Source organism: Hypanus sabinus, chromosome 12 (assembly GCF_030144855.1).
Source record: "Hypanus sabinus isolate sHypSab1 chromosome 12, sHypSab1.hap1, whole genome shotgun sequence".
NCBI classification, from domain to species: Eukaryota; Metazoa; Chordata; class Chondrichthyes; order Myliobatiformes; family Dasyatidae; genus Hypanus; species Hypanus sabinus.
The window spans coordinates 83,735,813-83,763,533 of record NC_082717.1 but is presented as its reverse complement, the minus strand read 5'-3'; the positions used below and the strand labels follow the sequence as shown (position 1 = coordinate 83,763,533).

The 27,721-nt window shown below is 42.9% G+C and overlaps 2 protein-coding genes across 8 annotated transcripts in view; one reads left to right on the top strand and one right to left on the bottom strand.

The window, feature by feature from the left end:
• LOC132403066 (ribonuclease T2-like) overlaps nt 1-3,771 on the top strand; it is a 34,706-nt gene extending 30,935 nt beyond the window's left edge. For all 7 annotated transcript variants that reach the window (XM_059986313.1, XM_059986311.1, XM_059986314.1 and 4 more), the window contains 4 exons: nt 30-143; nt 1,022-1,067; nt 1,165-1,239; nt 2,096-3,771. In XM_059986313.1, the coding sequence (XP_059842296.1) occupies nt 30-143; nt 1,022-1,067; nt 1,165-1,239; nt 2,096-2,284 (424 nt within the window). In that variant the 3' untranslated portion in view covers nt 2,285-3,771. The remainder of the gene's footprint in view (nt 1-29; nt 144-1,021; nt 1,068-1,164; nt 1,240-2,095) is intronic.
• Nucleotides 3,772-4,936: 1,165 nt separating this feature from the next.
• bud23 (BUD23 rRNA methyltransferase and ribosome maturation factor) lies at nt 4,937-27,452 on the bottom strand. Its single transcript, XM_059986309.1, has 12 exons — nt 27,081-27,452; nt 26,456-26,493; nt 23,135-23,230; nt 21,109-21,191; nt 17,677-17,773; nt 16,795-16,891; nt 16,221-16,271; nt 14,505-14,590; nt 13,947-13,992; nt 10,977-11,035; nt 6,255-6,344; nt 4,937-5,531 (listed from the first exon to the last, which is right to left on the bottom strand). The coding sequence occupies exons 1-12, from the start codon at nt 27,126-27,128 to the stop codon at nt 5,477-5,479; spliced, it is 846 nt and encodes a 281-aa protein (XP_059842292.1). The 5' UTR covers nt 27,129-27,452; the 3' UTR covers nt 4,937-5,476.
• Nucleotides 27,453-27,721: the final 269 nt, after the last annotated feature.

The following is a 27,721-nucleotide window of genomic DNA, read 5'->3' as shown; positions in this document are numbered from 1 at the left end:
GCCTGACATTTCGGGTGTCACTTTCTCAGGAAGCACGAGTGGCAAAAACACGGGACCTGCGCGGCAACACTGGAAGCCTTGGACTCCCAAAAGAAGTACTTCAGTAAAGCCCTGGAACTGTTCAAAAATCTGGACCTGAACAGGTAACTTGTCTCCTGCTTAGTAGCACATCCTCCTCATCTCACTCTGTCCCATTGGGGTGGGGGTAATCTAACAATGCTTTTACTCAACCCTCCGACGTCCACCCCTTATTCCAAGTATTCCTTGCTTCAGTATTCAGCAGTGAGAGGGGCCTCGGTGATTTTTGAGGTCTGTGTAAAACAGACTGATGTGCTGGGATGGGTTGATGTTAAGAGGATGTGCTAGAACATTTGAAAAGCAAAGGGTCTGTACTGTTCTGTAATGTTCTGTGTTCAAAGGCTTTCTGTTTGAGGTGTATGCCAGGAGACGTACTGCTACCATTTTTTGTATTTAATTTGTGCTTTTAAAAATTCCCAAATCAAAGCATTCATGTCTACTTTAACCCATTTCTTTATCTACACTAACATTCACTCCTTTTGCTTTTGATTATACCTGAGCTCTATGATAAACCTTCTTCTACATAAGAGATCATACAGCCCCATCAGTCAATGCTGGTTCTCAGTGCAAATATGTTCATCCAGTTAAATCTATATTCTACTTATCCCCTGTAACCTTTACTCTCTTGTGTATCAACTTCACCCTGATCCTACCACAAACCAACAGAGAGGATAATTTATGGTAACCTTCGTTGGAATGTGGGAGGAAACCAGAGATCCATATAGGATGAACATGGAGAACTCCACATGCAGACTGCCAGGATTCAGCCTGGGGCACTGGAGCTGTCAGGCAGCAGCACCAACATGTCAGCCTAATCTTTGTCTGTTTTGCTCTGTCCATCTCTAATGATCTCTGATCAATTGCTGTCTTCTGTAATGTGATATTTATTTCAATTCTGGATCTTAATTTCCAGTGATTAACTTATCTTTGAAACTTTATTTAGTGTACTTGAGAAGTCTAATATATTGCCATCGTCCAAGTATTATATGGTAAGACCTCACTCCTGTTTCAAACTTAAGCACCTTGTTTTCCTACGATGCTGTGATCACTATGCTATAACTGTTACTGTAAAATTCTCAATTTTAGATGAAGGACATAGAAGATGCCCTTGTGAGAGTGTATGGGGTAACACCAAAGATTCAGTGCATGTTTCCACGCCAGGTAATACATCCCTGTATCCTTGTGATTCATACAGTTCTGAACAAAACCTGGATTGGAAGAAATTATAATTAAACCAAGCTTTCAATTTAAAACATTGTACTTTTCATACTTCTATCATGCTACTGTTTAAAACAGAATACCTAGATGAAGTGAACATGAAGAGGATGTTTCCCACAGTGGGGGAGCTTAGGATCACAGAGCACAGTATCAGAATAGACAGACGTCCCCTTCGAACAGAGTTGAGGAGGGATTTCTTTAGCCAGAGGGTGGCGAATCTGTGAAATCCATTGCCACACCCAGCTGTGGAGACCAAGTCATTGGATATATTTACAGCAGAGGTGGATAGGTTCTCGATTTGTAAGGGCTTCTAAAGTTATAGGGAGAAGGCAGGAGAGTGAGTTTGAGAGGGATAATATATTAGCCTTAATGGAATGGTGGAGCAGACTTAATGGACCAAATGGCTTAATTCTTCTCCTGTCTTATGGTCTAATACAAGTCTGCATTTACACCTTGTCCACCCAGAACAATAAAATCAGTTTGTGTTGAGAGGTTATTCCTGTACCAGAAGCAATAGGTCACTTCTGTCGATAGGATTGCCAAGAGATTATGCTGGAATCATCAGTATACAGCAATCATTAATCTCTCCATATCTGGGAATTAAGGTTAAACAGTGATTTACACTCTAAGGACTTAGACCTGTAATTCCTTGTTTGAAAAAAAAAATTGACTAGAAATGATAAAAGTTCTGATTTTAAAAATACTTCACTATAGTGAATTTCCTATATCTAGGAAGTATGAGTTGTAATTCAATAGTTTAACTTCCTTTTCTTTTTTCACTCTACTTCCCCAACCACAGGGAGCGTCAATTCAAACACTGGGCCAGATTGAATTCTGTTTCACCAAAGAATTTCAGCTGCTGAATTGCACAAAGACTGCACCCAGTCCACTTGTCTCCGAGGAGGAACAACAGAATATGTATTCACATCTTGGTATATGTGACCCTAACAAGCAAATCAGTTATCCTCCCATAGAACACTTGCATTGAATGTTTGTAGGAAAATGCCAAGTTCAGTGCCAGCAGTGTGCTTCTGGTCACCTGAGGAAATACTACAATGTATTTAGTATACTACAAAGTATATTAAAATTTGGCACAGCTTTACTACACTGTCCAATTTTAACTAGTTGGTCAGTGTCTTCAAATAAAAGCATTCAGCGTTTTAATACTGCTTTTTAAGAGATTGTAGCGTAATGTTAATACTGCCAACATAGCTTTTCTCCCATGTTTGCTTTATTTCTGGCCAGTTTATCTTGTCAGGACTTTTGTTTTGGACATGATGTGTTGAATCATTTGGATGGCACCATGTGTTAATTGAAACACTGGTAAGGTCACACCAGCTCTCTGAATCTAATTCTGCTCACAGTATTTTAGGTGGGGAATGGAGTGCTGGAGATGTGGTAAAGGGTAAGTACTAGACTGGTTCCATGGAAGAGTGACAATGGAAAACTGAGGTTCTTGAAGTGGATTTACACATTATTGGAGGTATACTGAGTAAATGAGTAATGTCTCTGTTCCCATTGCCAAAAGCCAGCAGCCAGAGATTTAACGTCCGTTAATGCCCCTCCTCCCCTTACCCCATCTGATATAGCTTTCCCCCCTTCCTTTTTTTTCTTTTTCTGCCCATCTCTCTGCCTGTTCTCCATCTCCCTCTGGTGCTCCCCTCCCCCTTTCTTTCCCCCTAGGCCTCCCGTCCCATGATCCTTTCCCTTCTCTCGTTCTGTATCCCTTTTGCCAATCACCTTTCCCGCTCTCAGCTTCACCCCACCCCCTCCGGTCTTCTATCATTTCGCATTTTCCCCTCCCCCTCCTACTTGCAAATCTCTTACTATCTTTCCTTTCAGTTAGTCCTGATGAAGGGTCTCAGCCCGAAACATCGACAGTGCTTCTTCCTAGATGCTGCCTGACCTGCTGCGTTCCACCAGCATTTTGTGTGTGTAGCCAGAGATTTAAAGTGGAGAACCAAAGATGGGAGGGAATGTGAGGAACAACTTGTATAGTGAGTACTTATTGCATGGATAGCTCTGATTCTTTAGGAGAAAGCTCTTGGTTTAGCTTTTTCACAATTGGTGGGTCATAGACCATTTAACAGAACTTCCATTATAAGGAGAGGTCTCTAACTGTTGGTCAAGTTTTCTTTTGTTTTGGAAGAAAGGAAACATCAGATTGCAGAATGTTTCCTTCTGATTGTTCATGTACAGTACTTCAGTCTCTGACTGCATTGACCTCTGATCAGTGGTGTCGGGTTTTTACTCTTTGATGTTTGAACTCAAGGTTTACTGCTATTTAAGATTTTCTGCTGAATGATTAAATCAATCCCAAAGAGGTTGTGAGAAATGCTGTGTCAGCAAATGTCACTAATGCAGTTTCTAGCTTTTGATAATTCTGATGCATTTTTATTTCTGAATATTTTATAAAATGTTCAAAAATGTAAATGAGTAAATAATTAAAAAGTTACAATCAAACTTTAATTTGTGATTATTTTGAAATGATCATTAATGAGGGGCAGTTTCACAATCCCTCAGTCCAGCACTCATCCTCAGGCACAAGAACATGCCTCTTTATGCAAGAGTCCAATGGACAATATTTAAAAATGGACAGTCAGACACTGAGATGAGGAAAGATTTTCACCTAAAGTGTGGTTCTGCAGAGTTTAACAACTAAAGTATCCTTTCATCTTCACTACCTTTATTGCTACTTTAGACATTTGCATTAAATAATCTTCATTACCTTGTCCAAAATTCTAATCAGGTTAGCTGACGGGGCTGCCCCTCTAATCCCCAATGAATGTCCTTGCATGATGTACATCTTTACAAATGATAATAAAAGCTGCTCTGCAAGAAGTACCCAGTACTGAGGGCTGGGCTGTCCCGCCTTCACTTGTTCTGTCCTCCCCTCCCACCCTTCGAAACAATACAACTTTAGCACTAGTCTAAGGCCACGCTCACAATTGAAGAGGATTGGAAAATGATGCTCAGACTCTGTAATTCTGTCCTGGTGGACACTGAAGCTGACCATCAAACTGCCTTCAAAACTGTCAAACTCACTTCCTCATTTTGATCCAATATTTTGCATCGACGACATAAACACCACTCTCTAATGCTCGCCTCTGCACCTTAGTAAAGTTGCCCCCTTCATAAACTGAGAACTTCTGACAATGGATACAGGATATAATCACCACCACCAGAATGCCTCCCCACTGCTAGACCCTTTTACAATCTTTTTTTAAGGAATGAACTAATCTTTGATCCTTAGTGTTACATACAGAGGTGGCACTTCTCATTGGAGAATGCTATGTATTTCCTAAGATGTCTTCCTGGATGCATTAAATTTTCCGTCTGTTATCTTTCACACGGCACAATATCAGAAAAGTCAGAACCTCCTTTTATTGTTGCCTATTTTTCAGCAATGTGTGCCTGGCCATTTGCTATCTAATCTCCCAACTGTTCAGAGATAATTGCACAAGTTCAATCCATTTGATAATTCTAATATTTTAACTTTACTCACAGCTATCATTTAACTGAACTCTGACAAACAGCATCACTGGGCTGTTATTCCTGCCCTTTCAGCAATGTCCCATTAACGACAGGAATATTTACAGGTACATGAATCAGGACTGGGAAAATAAAGTACTGTACAGTATTTTGGTCTTGGACAAAAAACAATATTTAATTCAGCAGAGACTTCATAAATCAGATTAAAACATTCATCTTATAACTACAAGCAATCAATAAAGTACATTTTTTTAAAGATTTATGTTGGCCTACATCCTATAATTTAATGAGGTTTATCACTGGGAATTAAAATCTATCTTCAGCATTGAGAGTTGGAAGATAGTAATACTTCTCCTTGTGCAAGATCAGGATCAATAGTGTGATGTGGTGCAGGCTTCAATGTGCTCAGCCTTTTGATATCCAGGCAAGATCTGGACAGTTTGGGATACGGAACCATTCTGAGACCCTCTCCATCAAAAGGCACTGAGGTGAAAGAGGGAGCAGGCTTCGTTCAGACTGTTCATTATTTGCAAAGCTAGTCAGTCCCTTTTTGAGATCTGCAAAATGGAGAAGCCACTCCCTGGTAAAAGGGTTGGCGTGGTTATTAACCACTAGAGGTACATGTCGAGTGAACATCTCGTGGGGCTCTGCACGCTGTAACCAAATTAAACTCTCGGCCACTGCCTTCCTAAAATCGAGCCTTCCTCTTCCTTCCGGTGTACTTGGTGTCACTTCGAACCGTCCTGCAGAGGGAAAAGGAAAAAGCAGTTAAAAGACTCCCCACCTTAGAGATCTTTAAACTGGTTCTTCACTGCGTGGAAAAAATACATTTCACTATCTTTCCAACTTAAGAACTGAAATAGTGTAGAAGTTAAAAGTACATGAAAAGCATTAGAATGGAGTGCCAAATACAAATGACACTTACACAAATATGGCTAGCTGAACAGCCTCATACTTTGCTCCACTTTAATTGATTCAAAGAAAAAAAAGACAGGACAAGCTCATATCTACTCCCATGACTCTTGGGAGCTGCCAACTCCAACAGATAAAGGTAACTTCCATTCTCCTCTGTGGAAGAAACCTATTCCATCATATCTCACTGCCTCCTCCGGACAGCAACAAACAGGATAAAAAAAAATTTGCTCAAAAGGGATTTTGAATGCTTGTGCTTCAATGGGAAGAATTTTTATTTGCCTTTGCGCTGTATCTCAGGGCACATAACAATGCTGAAACACGCACACTTATACTGATGTTGTTCAATTTTGAAATCCATACCAAGGCAGTGGCAGAAAAAAAAACAGACGCAGTTTCACTGTGTGATAGAGCAGCCTGCTTGCAGCAACGAACAGAACCATGCACAGTCAGTGCAGGCACAAGGGTACAGGGACATACGAAGACTGCCAGGGATAAGTTTTCACCATGATTCTCATTACTCACAGAAATGGCTCGGCCCACAAGCCCCTCACCTTCCTTGACGCCTTCGCCGCTCCTTCTTCTCCAGAATCCAGTCCCTGCTTCCCTTCACAGATTTCCCCTTCATGTTCTTAAATCTCAATCTGCAGAAGAAGACTTTGTTCAAAATTACTGGAATCAAGCCAAGGCTTGAGTGAACTCCTTTTGAGGTTGTTTTAAAAGCATGGTTACTTATCAGCTGTTCGCTTGTTGCCCATTTTCTCTCCAAGGACTAGGTTTACGCCTTCCCTAATATATTCCTCCAATCAAGTGTTCATGAACTAAGTTTGCAGGTCCTGAAGAAGGGGGCTCAAGGCAAGCATGTCCCAGATGTGATGACAATGGAAATATGAAAGACCATGTTCCCCGTCCTCCATCAGCAGCTGCAGTGGCTGCCATTGGTTCTCTAGCTCCTGCCAGCTGTCAGCCATACTGCTGACCTTTAACTCAAGCTGCTGAAAGCCAGTTGGAACATAAGGTGTTGGCGGATAAATCCAATCCTCTACAAGGCTAACTTCATTTGTCTTACAGTCTTATAATGGATGTTCAAATTAGAAATGAGTTTGTCACCACTGGATACAATCAGTATCTAATTCAAGATCCCTCTGCAATGCCTCCTTGGTTTCCTAGATTTTTCCTCCCATCCACAAAAATTACGGTAATCATGGGGCACGTGTGCAGTGTCCCAGCACACTGAATTCACATGAACTATGAGCCTTGCTATCTGGACAACAGCCTCATCTGCTGGTTATTGCAGCAGATCGCACTGCAATCCACCGGTAGATTAACTATGCATCAACCTTCCAGTAGAAATCAATGGACTACGGTAAGGATTGTGAAACAGGTTACTTCTTCCCTCCCGATCACACACCTTCCTGTTCCAAGGGTATTCCCTTCCTGTCTGAGCAAGACACTGAGGCGTGAGATCAGCCCAGGATATTCAGAGTCTGGAACCCACTAAAACAACTACCTACTCAATCCCTTCCGTGAAGGTACTGATTCATGCTGGAATAGTCTGACAGGTGACTCTTCTTCACTGATTTGTCCAAATGGCTTTTCCTTGTACATGAGCCATCAAAAGGATGAAATCTGCCTTTAACAAAGCCGCCAACCACAGGCAGCCACGTCAAATTTCTGTGTGGGGTGTAAGCCTGTCTGAAACGATGTGCTTCATGATGGAGTATCAGTGGATCACCTGATAAATGTACACAATCCTATCTCAGTTAAGAGCTTCCTACAGGGATTATCGACGGTGACGAGGGAAGAGACCACCCCACCCCTATTATTACTGTCCATACGTCACTGGAGATCTGGGAGCTGGTGTTACAGCCACTCCTTGAAAACAAACTGTGACCCTCTGATCCGGGGCCCCGTTTGTTTGGAAAGAGTTTCTTGACATGATCTGAGGACCAATCTACACTATGAAGGCTGCTTATTGCCTTGCCCATCACCAAAGGTGATGGGGACAGGCATATTCCATGTAGTTTGCATGCTGACGATTTCCTCCTAAGCTAGGGAATCTGCAAAGGAGCATCACATTTTATTTATGCAGCAAACTCACAAGTTGTAAGAGGCAGGAAAATGCAGCAGCCAGCAGCTTTCAGCTGTCACAACGACATTCCTCAATTATTATTGGTTTCTCAGTGAAAGACAGAGAGACTGCAACCCTCCTGCCTTAATGTGAGATACCTACAAGCAGTAATCATTACATGCATGCATGAGTTGCTTCAAAATGTTCTATAAATTTACTGTGCAAACATGAGGAAGTCTGCAGATGCTGGAAATTCAAACAACACACACAAAATGCTGGTGGAATGCAGCAGGCCAGGCAGCATCTATAACATCTATAAGGAGAAGCACTGTCGACGTTTTGGGTCGAGACGCCGAGATAATCTCTTAGTATCTTTTCCTTCAGTCAGTCCTGACGAAGGGTCTCGGCCCGAAACGTCGTCAGTGCTTCTCCTTATAGATGCTGCCTGGCCTGCATTTTGTGTGTGTTGTATAAATTTATTGTAATTCTTTTTAAAATACAGCTTTTATATACGTCAAAGCATTCCAGTAATAATTAAATACACAGACTCTGCTCTCTCCCATTCTGTCTAGCAGTGAATCCCTGTATGTAGAGAAGCAAAACTCTTTATCTTCTTCCTCGGTATTTCAAATCAGAGTGACAAATTTACACAGCACATACGACAGACTGACTTAGCTGTCTAGGCTGTAATCTTGGGCACATGAAGAGTCATGGTGCTGCCAGGCTTTAGTTAAAGTGAAACTCACACAGGATCATGCAATATTCTGTTATTACAGTGATTAGGAAATCAGGGATGTGCTTGGTGTCCAAAAGGAACTGGTTTTTCATCAGAAGTTTAGTTTAAAAGGTCAATTACGTGACTGGTTCAGAATTGCCCCACACCTTGCAAATAATTGGAAAGCCACAAGTCCAGAACTTTGCAAATACAAGTTTTCTTAGTTCCAACGTTCAATTAAACCGATTTGTGACTAGAATTTTCCACTATGGGTACAGGTCAATTGGAAATGAGCAAGATTTATTAATTGAGCTACAATTAGTAACTACAATGACCACAGTGTGCCCCTCCTATCTAGGAGGCGCACGCGCAGAATGATCTTAGTGCAGCTTCTCTTCCTCCTGCTATGTCCTATTGCCTCTTTCCCTATTAAATTTAAATGCATTCTTCCCTTTGATCTTACATAGTAACGTACAGTGTCCTGGTCCATCTCCTCATTCGATCGTGCATCTCTCTCCCATTTGTTGTTTTCCAGGTTCCCAATTTCCCAGACATGTTCAGCAACATAACCAGGCTCAGCCTTTGCCACAAACCCCTGGCTCCAATAATAAGGCCTTTAATCCCTCCCTTGTTCTTCACGTCCTAACTTAATGGTTATTTGGTACCATTCTTTATCAGCGCATTCCTTGTGGTCAATTAATACCCTTTAGCTGGTGATATGTTGTTTCAAGTGTCAGCGCATTCTCTTCCACAGTCTGCAAGTTTTAAATGTTTTCCTGTTTTCAGGGCTGCCTTTGCAATTCACATAATTTCTGATGCTGTCTGGTAGTGTGTACACAAGCCCAAAGTCACACACAATCAATCTTAGGGAGTTCTGAAGAAGGGTCTCAGCCTCAAACGTCGACTGTTTATTCATTTCCACAGATGCTGCCTGACCTTCTGAGTTCCTCCAGCACTTTGTGTGTGTAAGTTTAGGAATAGCCACTTTCCTGTAACCATCAGTTTCTTGAAACAACCTGCACAATCCTAATCCTTCCTCGGTAATGGAACACTACTGACCGCCTCTTGATAACCACAGACTTTCTCTCTCTTTACACACACTAATGTCTTGTTTTGCACTCTTTTTCTCTCTTCGCTTATGTATTTGATGTTCTGTGTGTTGTCTGAACCCACGTGCCTGCGATGCTGTTGCAAGTTTTTCACGGGTCCTGCCCCTCACCAGACCTGCAACATGACTATAAAAGTGGCTTGACTCAACTATCGTGCTTTGCTTCTCAACCTACTGCAATGTCCACACTGAGATAATAGTGAAACTATTTCAACAAAACCCTACCATTAAACTATTATTCTGTTATACTGAGGTAGTGATACACATTCTGACATAAGCTTTTATATGTACTAAGACTATTAAACACCTATTTGTTTAATGGTCACACAAGAACCTGCAGACACTGGAACCCCTTCTCTTTAAACTGGTTAACTTCCCTCTCCACACTCAGTCCTGAGGCAGGGTCTCCACCTGAAACATCAACAACTCCTCCTTACCCCATCCCCATAGATGCTGCTCAGCTTGAGTTCTTCCAACAGTTTGTTTTTTACTGTACTTTTTAAGCTATATCTTACAACACGTCACATCTTAACACCATGTACCAATCTAGTCCCTCCTTAAACATGTCTAAGCTAGTCACCTCCGACTCTCTACCCACCTCAATCTCCTTAAGCTCCACGTCAGTACGCAAAGTAAATATTCCTTCTCAATCTCTTAGTCGAGTTTACTGTAATTTTCACAAGCATACACATGCACAGAAAGAAAATCTTAGCTACAGCAGGGTCACAGGGATAGTGGATCAAATAATCGGCATTCAGAACAGAAGAACAAATTATACACAATTTTTACCCCAAAAAAACAGTTAGTTTTTCAAAACTCCATTGTGAAAAGCTGTCGAAGAGGTGGTTATTAGAGCTGTGCAGCTTGTTTCAAAAGCTGAATTGTTGAAGGGAAGTAGTTGTCTTGAATCAAGTAGAATGGGACTTCAGGCTCCTATATCTCCCGCCCAATGGCAGCTGTGAGAGGATGGCATGGTTCAAGAAGGTGGGGATCTTTGATTGTAGATGCAGTCTTCTTAAGGCAGCACCTCAGGTAGGCAAAACCAATGGTGGGGGAAGGGGAGAGGTACAGGAAAGGGGGGGATTGAGCTGAGCCCTCTTATTCTGTGCAGTTTGTTACGCTCCCCTCATTTGCATTGCTGTATCAGATGTAACCAGTCAGGATCCTTTCAACAGAAACTCTGTAGAAGGTTAGAGTTTGTTAACATGTTGAACCTCCTAAACCTCCAAAGAAAGTAAAGAAGCTGGCATGCTTTCCTTATCCTTATGATTCTATCTACATTCTGGGCCCAGGACAGGTCATTCAATGCGTTAACACCTTAGTGGATTTAGTGATGCTGACTATTATGCATCAACAATCTCCCCCAAGTGTAAAGATCATACCTGGCATTTGTAAACTGCACGTGGCTCTTCATGTCCTCTTCCTGCTCCGCTCCAAGGCCCTAAGCATGAAATGAGAGAACAAAATACAATCTCAGCGTGATTCTCACGGGAATCCATGTCCATTTCATACAGAAGTCCAAAGACAACAGACAAGGTTGGAGGAGGTCCACGTGAACCTTTGCCTCCCCTGGAAGGACCATTTAGGCCATGGATAATACCGAGGGAGGTGGTGCAGAGACAGTACTTCAGTTCTTACAATGGTAGGGGAAAAGTGCTGAGGGCTAGGGAGGGGTCAGCGGGGAGGTATGAGCAGATGAGGGAGTCAGAGGGAGCAGTCCTTGTAAAAGGTAGAAAGAGGAGGGGTGGGGAAGGTGTGGCTCAGTGGGACCTCAGTGCTGCTAGCAGAAATGACGAAGAACAGTCCAAATGCAGAGGCTAGTAGGGTGAGAGGTGAGGACTAGTTAATCTCTGGTCTGTCTGTAAGGCACTAGAAAGGGAGCAAAAATCTACGAAACAGAGCAGATGTGAAAGAGGGCTCTGTCAACCACAGTAGAAAGGGAAGCCACAATTCCTGAAAAAGGAGGTCAATTCAGATTTCCTAGAATGGAAGGCTTTGTCTTAAGAGCAAATGTAGCAGAGATGAAACAAGGGGAAAGGCATGGCATTCTTCCAAGGAACAGAGTGGGAAAAGGAATAATTTAGGTGGCTGAGCGAGTTAATAAACCCACTCATAGTGAATATCTGAAGGGAATGAAAATGGGATGGGCCAGAGGAGGTTCAGAAGGAGGGAGTGGGGACAGTAAATACCAGAGAGAGAAAGATACAGAAAAGAGAGCAGTTTAAGAAACAGTCCATGTGAATTTGAGAATATGGTAGTAGTGGCAAAGGTGACAAGACTGATGCTCTGCAGGAGCGAGGGAAGCACCAGCAACGGGGTGAGATTTGGGGAGTGGTACAAGGTGGAAACAGGGACTGTTCTACACAATGAAAAGACAGGCATAGCTGGCACCTATGTGTGCCCATGGCTCCAACTTTGATGTGGAGGAAGTGAGTAGAATTAAAAGAGAAGTTGTTTGGGGTGAGAGCAAGTTCAGCCAGATGGATGAGAGTGCCGGTGGTGGGGTATGCACATCAACTGTGTTCAACTTGACTGACATCACAAATGAGAAAGAACAATTCTCAGCAACAACAGTCAAGATACCAATGCTCTGACTCAATAATTCAAGAGGTTGTGCAGATGCTGGAAATCTTGGGCAGTACAACCATAATGCTGGAGGAACTCAGCAGATCAGGCAGCATCTACAGCAGGGAAGAAACAGTCAATACTTTGGGCCAAGACCTGATGAAGGATCTCAGCCCAAAATACTTACTGTATTCTCTTCCACAGATGCTGCCTGACTTGCCGGGCAACTCCAGAATTTTGTGCATTGCTGTCTCAATACACTGCTTCAACTTGAAAAGACTCAGCATGGCCTTCCCTTCCACCAAACAAGTGTAACTGATTAACTTGCCACCAACTTATCCAGGAGCTTATCAAGTGTGCTTGGTTATGATAATCACCTGGTGGGCACCCCAATTCTCCACACCGCATGGAGCCACCTCCTTGTTGAGTTTGTTCTTTCAGCAGTTGATAACAGCTCTTGTCCATGCCTTCATCAGACTCAAATCCCAGAGATGACCGAATGGCACATCACCCTCTACTAGGGCAAGGGCTGCCAGAAGCAGCTTGCCAGAGTCCTCTATCCTGGGCTAATCTTTCAAGTTGTCCCCAGGTGTAGCACATCTTCTTGCTCCATCCTCTCCTGGGGATGAAGTCTTTGGAGCTTCTGTAGCACGGTGTTTTTATGGGATGGGGTTGCAAGCCCCATGCCCAACCCTCTTTCTTTTGTAGACAGGCTTGGGAAAGCCCGTGGCAGAGTTTTAATGTGGATTACATATGGTATTTGACCATTAGTGTCTTCTTGTGGTATATTTCTGCTTTGACTGGGATGCACAAGCTCACAGCCTTGGTTTTTTTTTGACAGATTCAAGTCAGGAAACACCTTCCAGCATTTTTATAAAATACCTTGGGTTTAGATATCAGAATATTTATTTTAAATTCAAATGATGTACCCCAACTAGAGTTGTTACAGAGTGAGAACAAGGTGGTGAGCACCCGCCACTGTAGTATTTCTGAAATCCCAGTTTGATTTCTTTCGAACAAGTAACTTACACTTAATAGACTGGGATATAGAAGAAGGGAAAAGAAAGATAACAAAGGTGCTCAGCAACTCCAAGCTTATAAACAACATAAAGGTTGTTCCTACTGGAAAAGTACACAGATACAGACAAGTCAGCAACAATGCCAAGGGTGCCAATAAAATGGGGTTTCAAGAGGGCTAGGCCAATGATCACCTGTGTTAATTTAACTATATTTTATTTATTCAATGATTTACGGTTCAGAATAGGCCCCTTTGGCCCACGCTGCCCTGCAACCCAAAATTTAACCCTAGCCTAATCAAGGGACAATTCACAATGACGAATTGACCTACCAACTGGTACATCTGTGGATGGTAGGAGAAAACCAGAGGACCCAGAAGAAACCCATGCAGTCATGGGGAGAATGTACAGGCTCCTTCCAGACAGCGGCAGGAACTTAAACTGGGTTGCTGGTACCATTAAGCGTAATGCTAACCATTATGCTATTGTGCCGCCCCAAGCTCCCTATAAAAGATACTGAAGCACAACTTCCTTTGCTGTCTGACAAACTTTGAGGCCGAATATGCAGTACTGCACTATCTAGGGATATTTCTGGGCACGTGCTTTCAATTTCAATTCTGTAGATATCATGGATGTAATCGGGCATTCAGAGTGAAGTCCTAAGGTATTATTTTTCGATAAGCTACTTTGTGTAACCACGTATGTGACTTTTATCAAAATGAAACTTGACCAGTTCCCTAAAACCCCAATAAAATCTGATAGAATAGTTACCTTTGGCAGCTTTCCGGACACTCCTGCAAACAGACACAAGAAGAATCTAAGAGAAAAAGTTGCAAAAAGAACATTTGTTTATGAACAGCATTTTATCAAATTCGCAAGACATTCTGAAATGCTACAAAGTGGGGAAAAAATGCATTTTAAAGTGCAGTCACTGAGCACAGAATAAACACAAATATTCTCCCTAATTTCCACCAAACCATCCAACTTAAATGATGAGATCCAGAGCCCAGCTGTTCATGTGGCTCAACCTTTTATTCAAAACCAACGAGACAATGGGCAAGGAAAACACTCCCATGCAGTTATTCACAACAAAAGATGAGAGACAAACAGCTTATGTCTTGCTCACAAATATCCAATGTCAAGCAAGCAGTAAGTTTAGTCAGATCCATTTCTTTTCCCTTTCAACTGTGGAAAATATGCTGACAGCAGTACACCAAGAGTTAAACTGTTAAGGAAACAAATAACGACAGAACAAGAATACAATATCAGCTGCAGTGGTTCCCCTGACTATCGGTGTCCCACTAGCAAGTCCAAGTCTCTGATACTCACTTCTTTGCTTTGTTGCTGTTGGGGTAATCCACTACCACACCACCTGTGAAACCAGCCTTCATTGCCTGGGCTGTGATCAACTCCATCTACGGATTTTTAAAAAATGCCAACATTAACATGCAGCAATTTTTTTTTATATATATACAGTTGGCTAATCAGCAAGTCTTTTCTGGCATGTCAACTGCACGGAAATCACTGTGGACTGCGTTCAACTGCTGGAAACACTCAACAGATCAGGCAGCATCTGTGGAAAAGAGAAGTAGCTAATCCTTCAGATCCAGTGCCAACAGTCCTAGACGTGAAAAGTTAATTGTTTCACTTTCTACAGATACAGCCTGACCAATTGACTGCTTCCAGCATTTTCTGTTTTTAGTTCATTTTTTCTATAATTTGATTTTCTTCAATCCAATTGCGCTCCTTCACCACGCACATATGCTTGTAATGGAGACTTCAAGATGGCAATTTCTAGTGGAATCCTCCCAATTCACAATCATAGAATTGCTGGTCCATATCAGATTAGCTAACACAGAACAGAGTTCTCATTGGATCTGGACTTAGCTGTTCACATGGCTCAGCCAATCAATGCACGACAGCTACTGGAGTTACCACCTCGCAAAGTCAGAGAGCCGGGTTTAATCTCGAATGTGGTACTACATGTGAATTTTAGGTGGGTGGTTAAGAATTGATACAGACTCAGTGGACTGAAGGGCCTGTTTCTATGCTTTCCCAACTTTTAAGCTTCTGGCAGTCAAGTAAAATTCGGATTTGACATGAATTATTATTGTATATCGGTGACAGTTGTTGCTTGTGTCATCAGACACAATCTACAAACACTTAAGAGGACATAGCAAAAAGTAAACTAACTACATTATGATGATGAGGTGCTTAAAATGCATACAAAAGTACCCTGGACTCAAAACAACATGAAGTCATTAGGTTTTTCCTAAGCCTCACAGGCAATAAAATAAAACACCCAATTGGCTAAGCACCATTCTAAGTTTTAGGTTGTAGTTCAATTCTTTCTCTGAGTACTGGGGTGCATGCTGTGTTATAGAAAGGGAAGGGGTGAAAAAAATGAGGGAACCAGACATACCTAAATTATACTTCATGCAGGTGCCATTTCTCACTGAAGGAACAACCCAGCTGGCCTACTCCAGTGGTTCCTTCACTTTATCCCTGCAAACATGGGACTTCTCTCACCTCTGTACAATTTCCTTTTGGAAGTTTTTACTGAACCTGTTGCCAATATTCTTATGCTCAAGGCAATTTGAAGAAAGTATGTATTCTGCTTATTGCTTTGAGTGATGCTCTTCTGTAGTTTAACAGCTCTGTTGTTTTGACCATTTAGGCAGGTGGGCAAGGGGCAGTGTTACCATCCATAAAGCCAGCCGGGGTAACCACTCTTCCGAACAGAAGACAACCAAACACCACGGCACCAAAACGACAGTAATCTAATAGAATGTCTTGCAAGTGTTAAGCCAAGCATATGCTGTAATGATTAAATCTTGATGAGTTCACATACCGTCAATGGTCACTTAAAAGCATCAGTCACAAAACATAAATGGATTACAATATCTGTGGCATGCTGAATTATCACAAAGGTATCAACGTGATTCTCTGCGCAATGATCTAGGGAAAATAGTTCCAGAGTGTGGGACCTACACATGCCATATGTTGAGTGTTAAGTGCCGTTGTTTGAATGCTTTAACAACCTACCTGCTCAGAATTCTCAGGGTAAAACTGAAACACAGCTCGAGCTCCTCGCACCTGGTGAACAAACAAATGAGTTCAGAAAACTGATTATAAAATAGAACATAATTGGTTCCCACTTTAATCAGAGTAAATAACAGTATATCCAAGAGGTAACAAGAGAGACACTCCAAAAGGCTACACATGAAACCCCAACTACATAATTTCCGTCAAAGATCACAGACCCTTCCAAGCTAGAACCCACTCATTCGTTCTGTACCGTGTCGTATGACGTGAGTAATCATGGTCTTTTCATGACTCCTCCCCCTTCTTCAGCCCCGTATCTCTTTTACCAATCAACTTCCCAGCTCTTTACTTCACCCCCACCTCCCAGTTTCACCCATCACCTTGTGTTTCTCCCTCCCCTTCCTCCACCTTTTAAATCTACTCCTCATCTCCTTTTCTCCAGTCCTGCCGAAGGGTCTCGGCCCAAAACGTCGACTGTACTCTTTTCCATTGATGCTGCCTGGCCTGTTGAGCTCCTCCAGCATCTCGTGTGTTACACACCTGGATTATAACTGCTTTGCATACCAAAGCTTACCAGACAGGCATAGAGAGAACTGAAGAATCTGTGGAGCCGTTTTGGAGGGTCATGACTCTTCTTATCTGCATTGCACAACCACTGAAGAGCAGAAATACTAAAGAGAGAAAGAAAAAGAAAATCATCAAAGTCATTGCTGCTACCTTCAGTTTTCTTTTAAGTTTACCAGTACTCCATCAGATATTTATGATTGAGTGTCTGGCTTCCGATTAAATGAGAGTTAACTCAATGCACACTATCACTGAGGGATGTTTTGGATAACTGGCATGATGTCAAATGAGGGCAGAGAAGCTGGAAAAATGCACATAATTGCTGTAAGTTTAATTTTAGAACTGCTGCCTTACAAGACAGCTGAGAGCAGTGTTCAAACTTGATGTCTGGGTGATGTGTAACAAAATGCATGGGTGCAAACAAAAGTTACGTAGTAGAAAATCAAAAATAATCTGCTTCTCTATGTTTGCTGACCAGATTTTGTCTGGTGGCTATGAACTCCTACTCTTTTACAAACCTACCATTATTTCATCCATGTCCATCTCCAAAACTCCCCTTAAATTCTTCCCCAGTCCAGCCAGCTTAACCCACAGCCTTATTTTTTCACTGCTGTTCTAATGGAAGCCACATCTTTCACTACCTGAGCCTTAAGCTCTGCAATTCCCTCCTTGATTGTTCCATATTTATTATCTCTTTGACAATGCTTTTGGTCACATGTTAATATCCTTCAGTGATGAGGAACAAAATTTGTCTCAAATTGTTATGAGTTTCTTATAAATTTTACAAGGAATTTTACAAGACTCTATAAGGAAGGAAGTTGGCATTATTGGGATAAAAGAGACTTAATTGAAAGAGGACTCCTATATGACTAGAGGCAATGAAAGCTTTTACCTGATGCAGCCATCAAAGCTGCCGGGCCGGAATGGCATACCCGCACCCATGTCTCCTAGAATAAGATCACCTTCTACTTCTCTCTCCAGTGCAACATCTATCAGGAAAAAGGGGAAAAAAAATAAATCTATGATCTTGTAAAGGGGAAAGGGCAACGCAGAACTTAAGAGTAACAGAGTGGGAGCCTTATCACTTCTGGCAATTTTCAAGTACGTGATTGATCATCACAAAAATAACAGATTATTTGAATTAGTTTTCAGACTGGTCCCTTAACCTTCCTAAAAATGTAGCATTAAAAGAAGTTCCGTACATAATCCTCTCATGCAAGCATCCGGAACGGAGGCACAAAGATACAGGTCATTCAGTCCTTTAAAGCTCTGCGTGTTTTTTCAGTCTAATCCAGTAACCATTTCCCAGTTTTCCCACTCCTTCCTGTCTAAATCTGCTAACCTTTTCATGATCCACATCCTTAACATCTCATCCTGTGAAATCCCACTTATGCTCACTTCTCATCCACTTAAACATTAAACAGAGTCTAATGCCACAAGCCTGTTCAATCTTTGAAGACGTAATATGCATTCTGAACTAAATTTACCTGCTTACAACTTTCAATACACCAATTCATTCCTATCATTCCCCAAGGTTTATTAACTTTTTATATCAATTAAAAATATTGAATGAGTTTATTTTGGTTTTTTATTAACATTGTGACGAGATCCTAAGGTTTATTCATTATGCACTGTGCCTTTAAAAAGAGACAGAATGTGTGCCACTGATTCAGAGAGGCACCGAGCGGCTCTCGAGTCGCTATGCTGATGGGAGGGCGGAGCTATGTAATGGACAGCTGGTGTTCAGCATGTTTGGGTATATACAAGGTCAGCTGGCTTTTCTGACACACAGAGACACTGGATGAGCTTCGAGTGCCCACGAAAGGGTGGGTTTTGCTCGCTGTGTGGAAAAGGGTAACCTGTGGAAAGCTATCAGTGTGCTTAACCCTTGCCTGGGTTGATAGCTTTACCGCGTGAAGACGGTACCCTTTAGCATGGTCACAGTCAGTGACTTTAAAAGGCTTTCGGAGGACAATGGGAAGATTGATGGCATCATCTTACTTGGATAACAAATCACCTCTCTCACACTCTCCTCAATTCTACTCAACTCAACATCACAGACTGAACTGACTTTGTTTCTATACCATCGTCAGACTGTATCACTTACCACCTAAGCTTGAAGAAGTTCGGGGTTTTATATTTCCACATTTATATATGCATAAATTCTGCTAACCTGTTTGATTTATCTGGTTTTATATTACATAGTTACTAATAAAATAGTGTTTTGTTAACAGCAAAACCAGACCCCCAATTGTGTTCCATTTCTGCTGGTTCTTTTAACCCGTTATGGGGTGCATAACAACATCATTACCTGCAACACAGTTTTTAAATTTTGTTTTTTGCATTCATTTTGGTTATCACCCTCTCAATGTCCTCAACCAACATGAGCCAATTTTATACCCTTATTCATAACTTCTTTATTTTTAAAAGAGACCTGTACACCTGGCTATCTCTGGTACACGTCCCATAGCAAACGCTCTCTTGCCATTATCCAATGTTACCCTGTTCCGACTAAGGCACATCAATCACTACTCCTACACAAACGAGGCAACTACCAAGATTCCTTCTGAACCTGGAGACAGATGGATAAAACAATTCACAAAGGCCACTTCTACATTTCTAAAATTTAAATGGCTGATAAAGCTGGGTACAGAACTCAAAATTAAAGAAAATTTTAAAAGAATTTTATATGCAGGAAATATAAAATAGAAACAGAAGCTATAGGTATTGAAAGCAAGACACAAAGGAGCTGGAGGAACTCAGCGGATCAGGCAGTCTCCATGGAGGGAAACGGACAGTCGAAGTTCTGAGTAGAGACCCTTCATACTTGGTAGGGTGGGTACCATATGCAGAAAGAGAATCAGAGTCAATGCACCAGAACGAGGAATGACAGGAAAAGTTCATTAAGTTCCAGGAGATAGGACGGGTTGATTTCATATGGGGTAAAACTGGGTGACCATGAAGACAAACAATTTATCTGGACAAAAGGTGAATGAGAGCGGTCAGACAGTCAGGAGCTGTGACACAGAGAGCAGGAAGGTACGCCTGGCAGATTAGTCTGGGTACATCCCCCCCACAATTCCAGAAAATTGAAAAGAAAAAAAAAGAGGAGCTGTGCTAATATCATAAATGACTGATACCAAAAAAATCAAGTTATCCCAAAATATAAAATTCAGTATATTGTAGAATCCAATTTAAGCAAGGAGCGTCTTCAGTCTAGCATGGTACAACCTTCTCAACTCAATATTCAATTCTACTACTTTTGGACACTTGATTTCTTGGTCTTTCAATCATCCATCTGTGATATTTGGCTCAGCTGTTGTCTTTCTCTCTCTCTGCGAGTGGAGAACAATCCCAGCCTGACCTGCTGGGCATGTCTTCTTGCTCTGCATTTCACAGTTCCTGCATCTTATGTCAATGCTCTCCCTCTCTACCTGCTCCCATTCATCATTTGTTTAGCTTACCTCCACGGTCAGAGACGTCCCATTCTCCCTACCCTCCCTGCAGCCTGAACAAACTTCTTCTCTACTCTCCAGTTCTGACTATGGGTCTTTGACATAAAGATTAAACTCTGTTTCTCCTCCCACAGATGTGACCTGACCTGCTAAGTATTTCCAGAATTTTGAGTTTTTATTAGAACTCAGGAAAAAAAAGACAAGCTGCTTCCCAATGCTAAGAGTCTAATCACCTTCAGAAAACTTCCCATCTGTAACAACTCAATCTTATTTCCTTTAAACAACAAGGACAGTTTCAGAGCATCAGGCTTACCAGATAAAATGGAACCAACTTATACAACCTAAAGGGCAGGGCCTTAGGATTTTCTTACTTTGCAGTAGGCAATCGTTAAAATGGGGCTCCGCTACACAATTAGCTAGCCTTCCAGCTCTGAAAAACACACCACACCCCCAGAATCAAGGGGCAAAGGAAAAGGCACTTCAAGAAAGAAAGATGCATACTCTGAAGTGGCTAAAAATGTGGAACCTGTCACGTGCCTTTAAGGTAGTTTAGCGTTAGCACATTTAAATATTCTCACAGAAGTTGATGTTAGAGTAAGTGTCTGCATCAGGTACCCCCATACATTACGATAGCGTAAGCTTGACACATGGTCAACAGCAGAAAACATGAACATAAACCCAGCTTATCATTAAACAGATGTTTTCCAAAATCTGACTGTGGAATTGACATCTGCCCAACAAGAGACCAGACCAAACGTAGAAATGGAGGAGTTTCTGTCTGCTTAGAAATAGACAAAAGAGAAAGCCCAGCAATGGGTGGCACAAAGCCTCACCGCAACCAAGCTGCGTAATACTGTCATGTCACCTACCCAGCATGGCTGAACTGATATCGACACCAACCCACTGATGTCCTTCTTCAGAAAGGTAATCCCCACTGAGTCCTGATCCACACCTGGGAAACAAACAGAAATGGCTGCATCAGCCACTTTCAACAGACAATAGGTGCAGAAGTAGACCATTCCACCCTTCGAGCCTGCACCGCCATTTTGAGATCATGGCTGATCATCCACTATCAATACCCGGTTCCTGCCTTGTCCCCATATCCCTTGATTCCCCTATCCATAAGATACCTATCTAGCTCCTTCTTGAAAGCATCCAGAGAATTGGCCTCCACCGTCTTCCGAGGCAGTGGATTCCAGACCCCCACAACTCTCTGGGAGAAGAAGTTCTTCCTTGACTCTGTCCTAAATGACCTGCCCCTTATTCTCAAACCATGCCCTCTGGTACTGGACTCTCCCAGCATCTGGAACATATTTCCTGCCTCTATCTTGTCCAATCCCTTAATAATCTTATATGTTTCAATCAGATCCCTTCTCAATCTCCTTAATTCCAGCGTGTACAAGCCCAGTCTCTCTACCCTCTCTGCGTAAGACAGTCCGGACATCCCAGGAATTAACCTGGTGAATCTACGCTGCACTTCCTCTACAGCCAGGATGTCCTTCCTTAACCCTGGAGACCAAAACTGTACACAATACTCCAGGTGTGGTCTCACCCCCAGGGTTCTGTACAAATGCAAGAGGATTTCTTTGCTCTTGTACTCAATTCCCTTTGTAATAAAGGCCAACATTCCATTAGCGTTCTTCACTGCCTGCTGCACTTGCTCATTCACCTTCAGTGACTGATGAACAAGGACTCCTAGATCTCTTTGTATTTCTCCCTTACCTCACTCTACACCATTCAGATAATAATCTGCCTTCCTGTTCTTACTCCCAAGTGAATAACCTCACACTTATTCACATTAAACATCATCTGCCAAGTATCTGCCCACTCACCCAGCCTATCCAAGTCACCCTGAATTCTCCTAACATCCTCATCACATGTCACACTGCCACCCAGCTTAGTATCACCAGCAAACTTGCTGATGTTATTCTCAATGCCATCATCTTTCGAGCAATAACAAGCACCTGGGCACCACATCTCTGACCCAGTCTTGGACAAGACATGGAACTCTTGGATTTCTGGCACTCTAAAGATGTGCACACGTGCAGATTGTTACACAATTTCAGAGAGCTATAATTTAAGGACTAAAATGACAAACATTTCCAAAATTATCTTTCCTCACAAAATGAGCACGAATTCAACTGAGAACGTTCAGCAGCTGGTTTTCAATATGAATTGTTTATTCTGTTTGGGAGTGCAAGTGACATTAATATTTCCTAATTCAGACTTCACACTCCCCACATCAGCTTCGGAATGTACTCATAACGGGGATCACCCTGGATTTCACTCCAGGTATCCACATCTCGTCGTTTTTTCCAGCCATCCCACAGCAGTGACGCACAAGAATCAGAGTGAAGGGATCACCAGTGTTCCAGATCGCCCCTCCTCACCAGCACGGACTTAAATGATGAATGGCCTAATTCTGCTCCTACTGGTGAGAAGGCAGGCGTGTGGGGTTGAGTGGCATCCGGGATCGGCCTTGAAGGAATGGCGGAGCACACTCGATGGGCAGAACGGTCTCCACACTATAGTAACTGGATTGAGTCTATGCATGCATGTTGGGCTGAAATCAAACCCAGTCCTACAAGAGGCAAAGCCAGTATCTAATGCACTCAACTTGAAATACTATTCACCAAGAAAAACTCACAATAAACATTTTGTTCCATATGAACATCCATTTTTTTCACCTGTTGACAGGTGATGAGGAAACTATTAGGCAACTATATTCAGCAACTCATGCACCACTACTCCCAGATCTCCAGTAATGAATGAGCCTCAGAAGCAGATTCTGAATGCAATCTGTGAAAATGCACGAGGCAATACCTAGAGTAAAGCATGGGCAACTAACCAGTCAGACTCTACCGTACTTTCAATGACTGCATGAAAATTTCATACCCAACATCTAAGAGGAAGCAAGGTTGATCCTGTGGTAAATTCAGTAGTTCAACCGCTCTCTCTGACATCTGTGCCTGGATTTCAATCATACGAGTGCTGCAGAAGGGAAGAAACCACAAGTTTATAAAGTGGCAATGAGGTGGGGCCAGTTTCAACCCTTAATGGACACCAATGATCCCGTTTAGAGTTTAAACAAGAAAGCAACATTCCTTACAGACTGGTACCAGTTTACTGCTGGAATGTCACCACTGATTAGCATCTTAATGTTATAACCACCACATGACCAGGAAGAGTCATTGCTGACTCTTGACCATGACCAGGAAGAGTCAAAGTCACCTGGTCCATGCTGACCACAGCATCCTCCCTGCCAGTCCCAGTTACCCACATTCAGCCCTCAACTGTAGTGCAGCAGTTCATGTGACACAATCACAGCTTGGGGCTTCGGAGACTGGGGTTCAATTCCAACGTCATCTGTACATCCTTGCCGTGGAATGCATGGGTTTTTTCCATGTGCTCTGGTTTCCTCCCACAGTGCAAAGACACACCAGTTAGTAGACTAATTGGTCATTGTAAACTGCCCGGTGATCAGGTAGTGGTTAAAATGGGGACTGGTGGGCAGTGTGGCTCGAAGGGTTATAAGGAGATTCAGCACTGTATCTCAATAATTATATAAACAAATAAACACCCAAGCCCCTACTCTCCATATACCTATCCAAATGCCTCTTAAATGCTGCAATATTACTTACCTTGACCTCTCCCTCTGGCAGCTCATTCCAGGTATTCACTACCCTCAAGTCTCAATCCCCCCCTCTTTACTCGTATCAGTGCATTGTACTCTCAGACTCCCCAGTCATGGGGAGGAGACTATGACCCTCCAGCTTATTGACACCCCTCATTATTTTATAAATTTCTACGTGGTCACTTCTTGTTCTTCTGCAATCCAAGGAATATAGATTCAGCATTTTAATATAACTCAGGCCACCTAGATCTCTTCTGCACCCTCTCCAACTTGACTATGTCTTTTTTTAACAGGCTGACCAAACTGAACACAATACATGGAGTCTCACCAATTGGCTTATATTAGTGTAACATAATGTCTTTTCTCCTTAACCCATTGTCCTGACTGATGAAGACCAGAATGCTAGATGTTTTCTTCAGCACCCTGTCCACCTGCATAGCCACTTTCAGTGAACTGTGCACTCCCATTCGACCTTCAACCATCACCTTCTGCTTCCCATCATCGAGCCCTGAATTCACATCGCTAACTCCCACTGAATCCCATGCAACTTAATGTTCCAGATCAGTCTGCCATGCAGCCTCGTCAAAGCTCCTATTAAAGTCCAAAGAGACAGCATTCAGTGTCTTAACTTCATCTGTCCCTTCAGTTACCTCATCAAAAAAATTGCAAAAGATTTGTCCAGATGACCTCAAAAACCATGCTGACTATCCTGATTAGGTCTTGACTATCTAAGTGATGGTAGCTCTTATCCCTCAGAATTCCCTCCAGAAACTTCTCTAAAAATGAGGTCAGTTTCACCAACCTATGGCTCCCTGGCCTATCCTTTAACAATGGAATAACATTAGCCACTTCCCGGCCTTCACAAACTTTGCCAGTATCTTACAATGAAGCAATTATTTCTACAAGGACCTCCATAATTTCTTCCCTGGCCTCCTGTAAGAACTGGGGATTTTCCCACTTTAATGTGCTTCAAGGCTGCAAATGTGCCTTTCCTTGTAATGTGCACATGATCCAACTCCTCACTACTTACTACACTCACTTCTCTGGGATTCGTGACATTCTCCTTGGTAAACACCTGGAGAAACAGACAAAACCTTCACTTCCTCCTCTCCACACATAGGGAGACCTCATGGTCTTTAAGGTGACCTAGTGTTACTGTCAAATATAGCTTAAGAAAAAGGATCTGGTGCTAAATGACAAATCTCTTGAGATAAACTTTAACCCATTCTGCCAAAACCATCTCATATCCTCTTTTTGCCTTCCTAATTTCCCTCTTCTTAAACTTAAACTTTCCCTCTGGTCTTAAACTTTTAATATTCACTATGGTATTCACCCCAAACACAATGGAGACTTCTTTCTTTTTCTTCACCAGTCCCTCATTATCTCGTGTGTCAGTCTAGGCTCCCTGAACACGGTGCCTAACAGGAACATGCTGCCCTGAAAAACTAGACCACTTGCCTTTAATGAGAATCATCCAATCAAACCCAGCTCAATTTCCACAAAGTTCACTCTGCTCCATCTTTGGACATTAAACTGTGGATCTGTTCTACAGTTTAAAACTAATGGAATTGTGGTCACTGGACCGTAAGCACTCCCCAAATACCAGTTTGCCCTCGTCAATCCCCAAAACGTGTGAAGAAGCCCGAAGACTGAGCAAATAGGATATCACAGTCAAACCTGCATCACACATCCTTCCATTTGGAAGTAGGATCTAGAAACAGTATTGAGCAAATCTGTTGGGGGTGGGGGGCTATTGTGCCTAGGACTTTTGCATTGTACTGTAGTAATTTTATGAAATGCACTGTACTCCTGCGAGCAAAAAAAATTTCATGACATAAATGAGCGATAATTCTAATATGGGTCTGCAATGTGGTCTGAGAGTGGAAATGGGGGGGGGAGAGGAGGGGAGAGAGGGAGGGAGAGAGAGGGAGAGGGAGGGGGAGGGGGAGGGGGAGGGGGAGGGGGAGGGGGAGGGGGAGGGGGAGGGGGAGGGGGAGGGGGAGGGAGAGAGAGAGATCATTGTTGGGAGAAGGGGAGGGAGCGGGAAGCACCAGAGAGACATTCTGTAATGACTGGCATCAAATGACCTTGCCTGGTGTCTCAGGGCTGGGTGTGTCTGCACCTGAAACTTCCCCCAGCTTTGGCGCTCCTTCTCTGCCACCTATCCCACACCCTTCACGTAGCATTCCACCCTCGCCATTCCCAACATCCATTGTTCCCACCAGACTTACAAACTTGCTCTCCGCTCCATGTTTACAAATACAGTACTGTGCAAAAGTCTTGGCACTCCAGTTATATATACGTGTCTAAGGCTTTTGCACGGTACTGCATATCCCCTCCCAAACCAGAGAACGTGGGACGTGCCAACACCAATCTGCCTCCATCAATTACTTCAGTGTGGGCCAGGAATCAGGCCAATGTGATCAACGTCTGATGTACAAATCATTTTGCTGAGAAACTGTAACAACCTTAATAAAGATGATTCATAAATAACAATAAACATAATGCATGCAACAAAAACTTAGACTTTATTACACACCGAAGATAATGAAAGAGCACAAACATGACAACAGAATACTTACTTCTGTGTATATTTCCTCGCTTCATCCACACTGTAAAACTGAAAAAAAAATGTAAACCCATCAACTGTGGCAGTTGCTTAAATGGTCCTCAGTAGATCCCAGGCAAATCAGCAAAAGAGCACATCATCTCTGAGAAACAACATGCGGTCCCGGCAGGAAAGTTGACAAGTCATAGATTCTGAACACTATGGCACTCATTTATGCAAAGTGAGAGGGTGTATCCGAGAAATCCTTAAATGCACGATGGCCCAGCACTTGAAAGCAGCAGCTTTCAGAATAATTGGCCTTACACTATGGTATTGAGGGTGGGGTGGGGGTGAACAGCAAATCTCTCACATTCAACTGTCTTACATCACCTGCACAAGTACGGTGAGGTACAGTACAGCTTGCCTGCAGCAACAGCACAGACACCACTGGAGTGTGCAGAATGATGAACCTGCCCGGAGGGGTGGTATTATCGTTCATGCCGGTGAGATGAGGAAGAAAACCATCAACCTGACAATACCAGGGCAAACAGCGCTGCCCTCACTATACTGGAAGACGGTCATCCGCTCTCCTCTCCCCCTTCCACCGCCCCCACTCCTCTCCACATTCCCCTCCGCCCCAACACTGCCCTCTACATTACCACTTCAGGAGGCGCCCGGTGCTCTGGCCTCCCGACCCGACACGCCATGGCGAACACGTGAATACCCTCTCCGCAACGTCATCATGCCGCGACGTGCCTTTACATCTTCACTGCGCGACATACCGAGGAACTTCATCTTTGTAAAGGAATCGGGGCTTGGGCAGGCGGGCGATTCAGCTGGTTCACTTTACCCTTCTTCCACGACTGTCGCCAATAGTTGATATTTACAGTGATATGCTCTTCCTTCTATGAAGGATCGTTTTTGATACATTGATTGATTGGTTGCAAAGTCAAAGTAAAATTTATTGTTATTTCCACAAGTATAATGAAGCAGATCATAGGCACACAGTATAAATGAGCCATGGCATTCCCCACCCCCCTCCACCCGGTTCCCTGGGTCGGGGGTCCCTAACAACCGGGCCGCGAGGAAACGATATGATTTGTCGATATGAGTCAGCTGCTGCATCTTTCCTCATTCCCTGTCACGCCCACTGTAGAATTTGAACACATGCGCGGTCATCACCTAAGCGAGGTCATCAGACGCCTAACCCTTGCGCCAGGGGTCACTGGTTGGCCTTGGTAACTGCCCAGCGGGAAGCGCCGTTGCTACCGGCCCGGAGCGCGGACAGATGGGCGCCACC

What these genes read in the sequence shown, in the direction of transcription:
- bud23 (XM_059986309.1), bottom strand. Translation starts at nt 27,128, where the DNA reads ATGGCGTGTCGGGTCGGGAGGCCAGAGCACCGGGCGCCTCCTGAAGTG. An exon ending in GCGAGGAAATATACACAGAA is followed by an intron (nt 23,231 to 26,455) that starts GTAAGTATTCTG and finishes TCCCTTCTGCAG; the next exon opens with CACTCGTATGATTGAAATCC. An exon ending in TGTCCGGAAAGCTGCCAAAG is followed by an intron (nt 11,036 to 13,946) that starts GTAACTATTCTA and finishes TTTCATGCTTAG; the next exon opens with GGCCTTGGAGCGGAGCAGGA.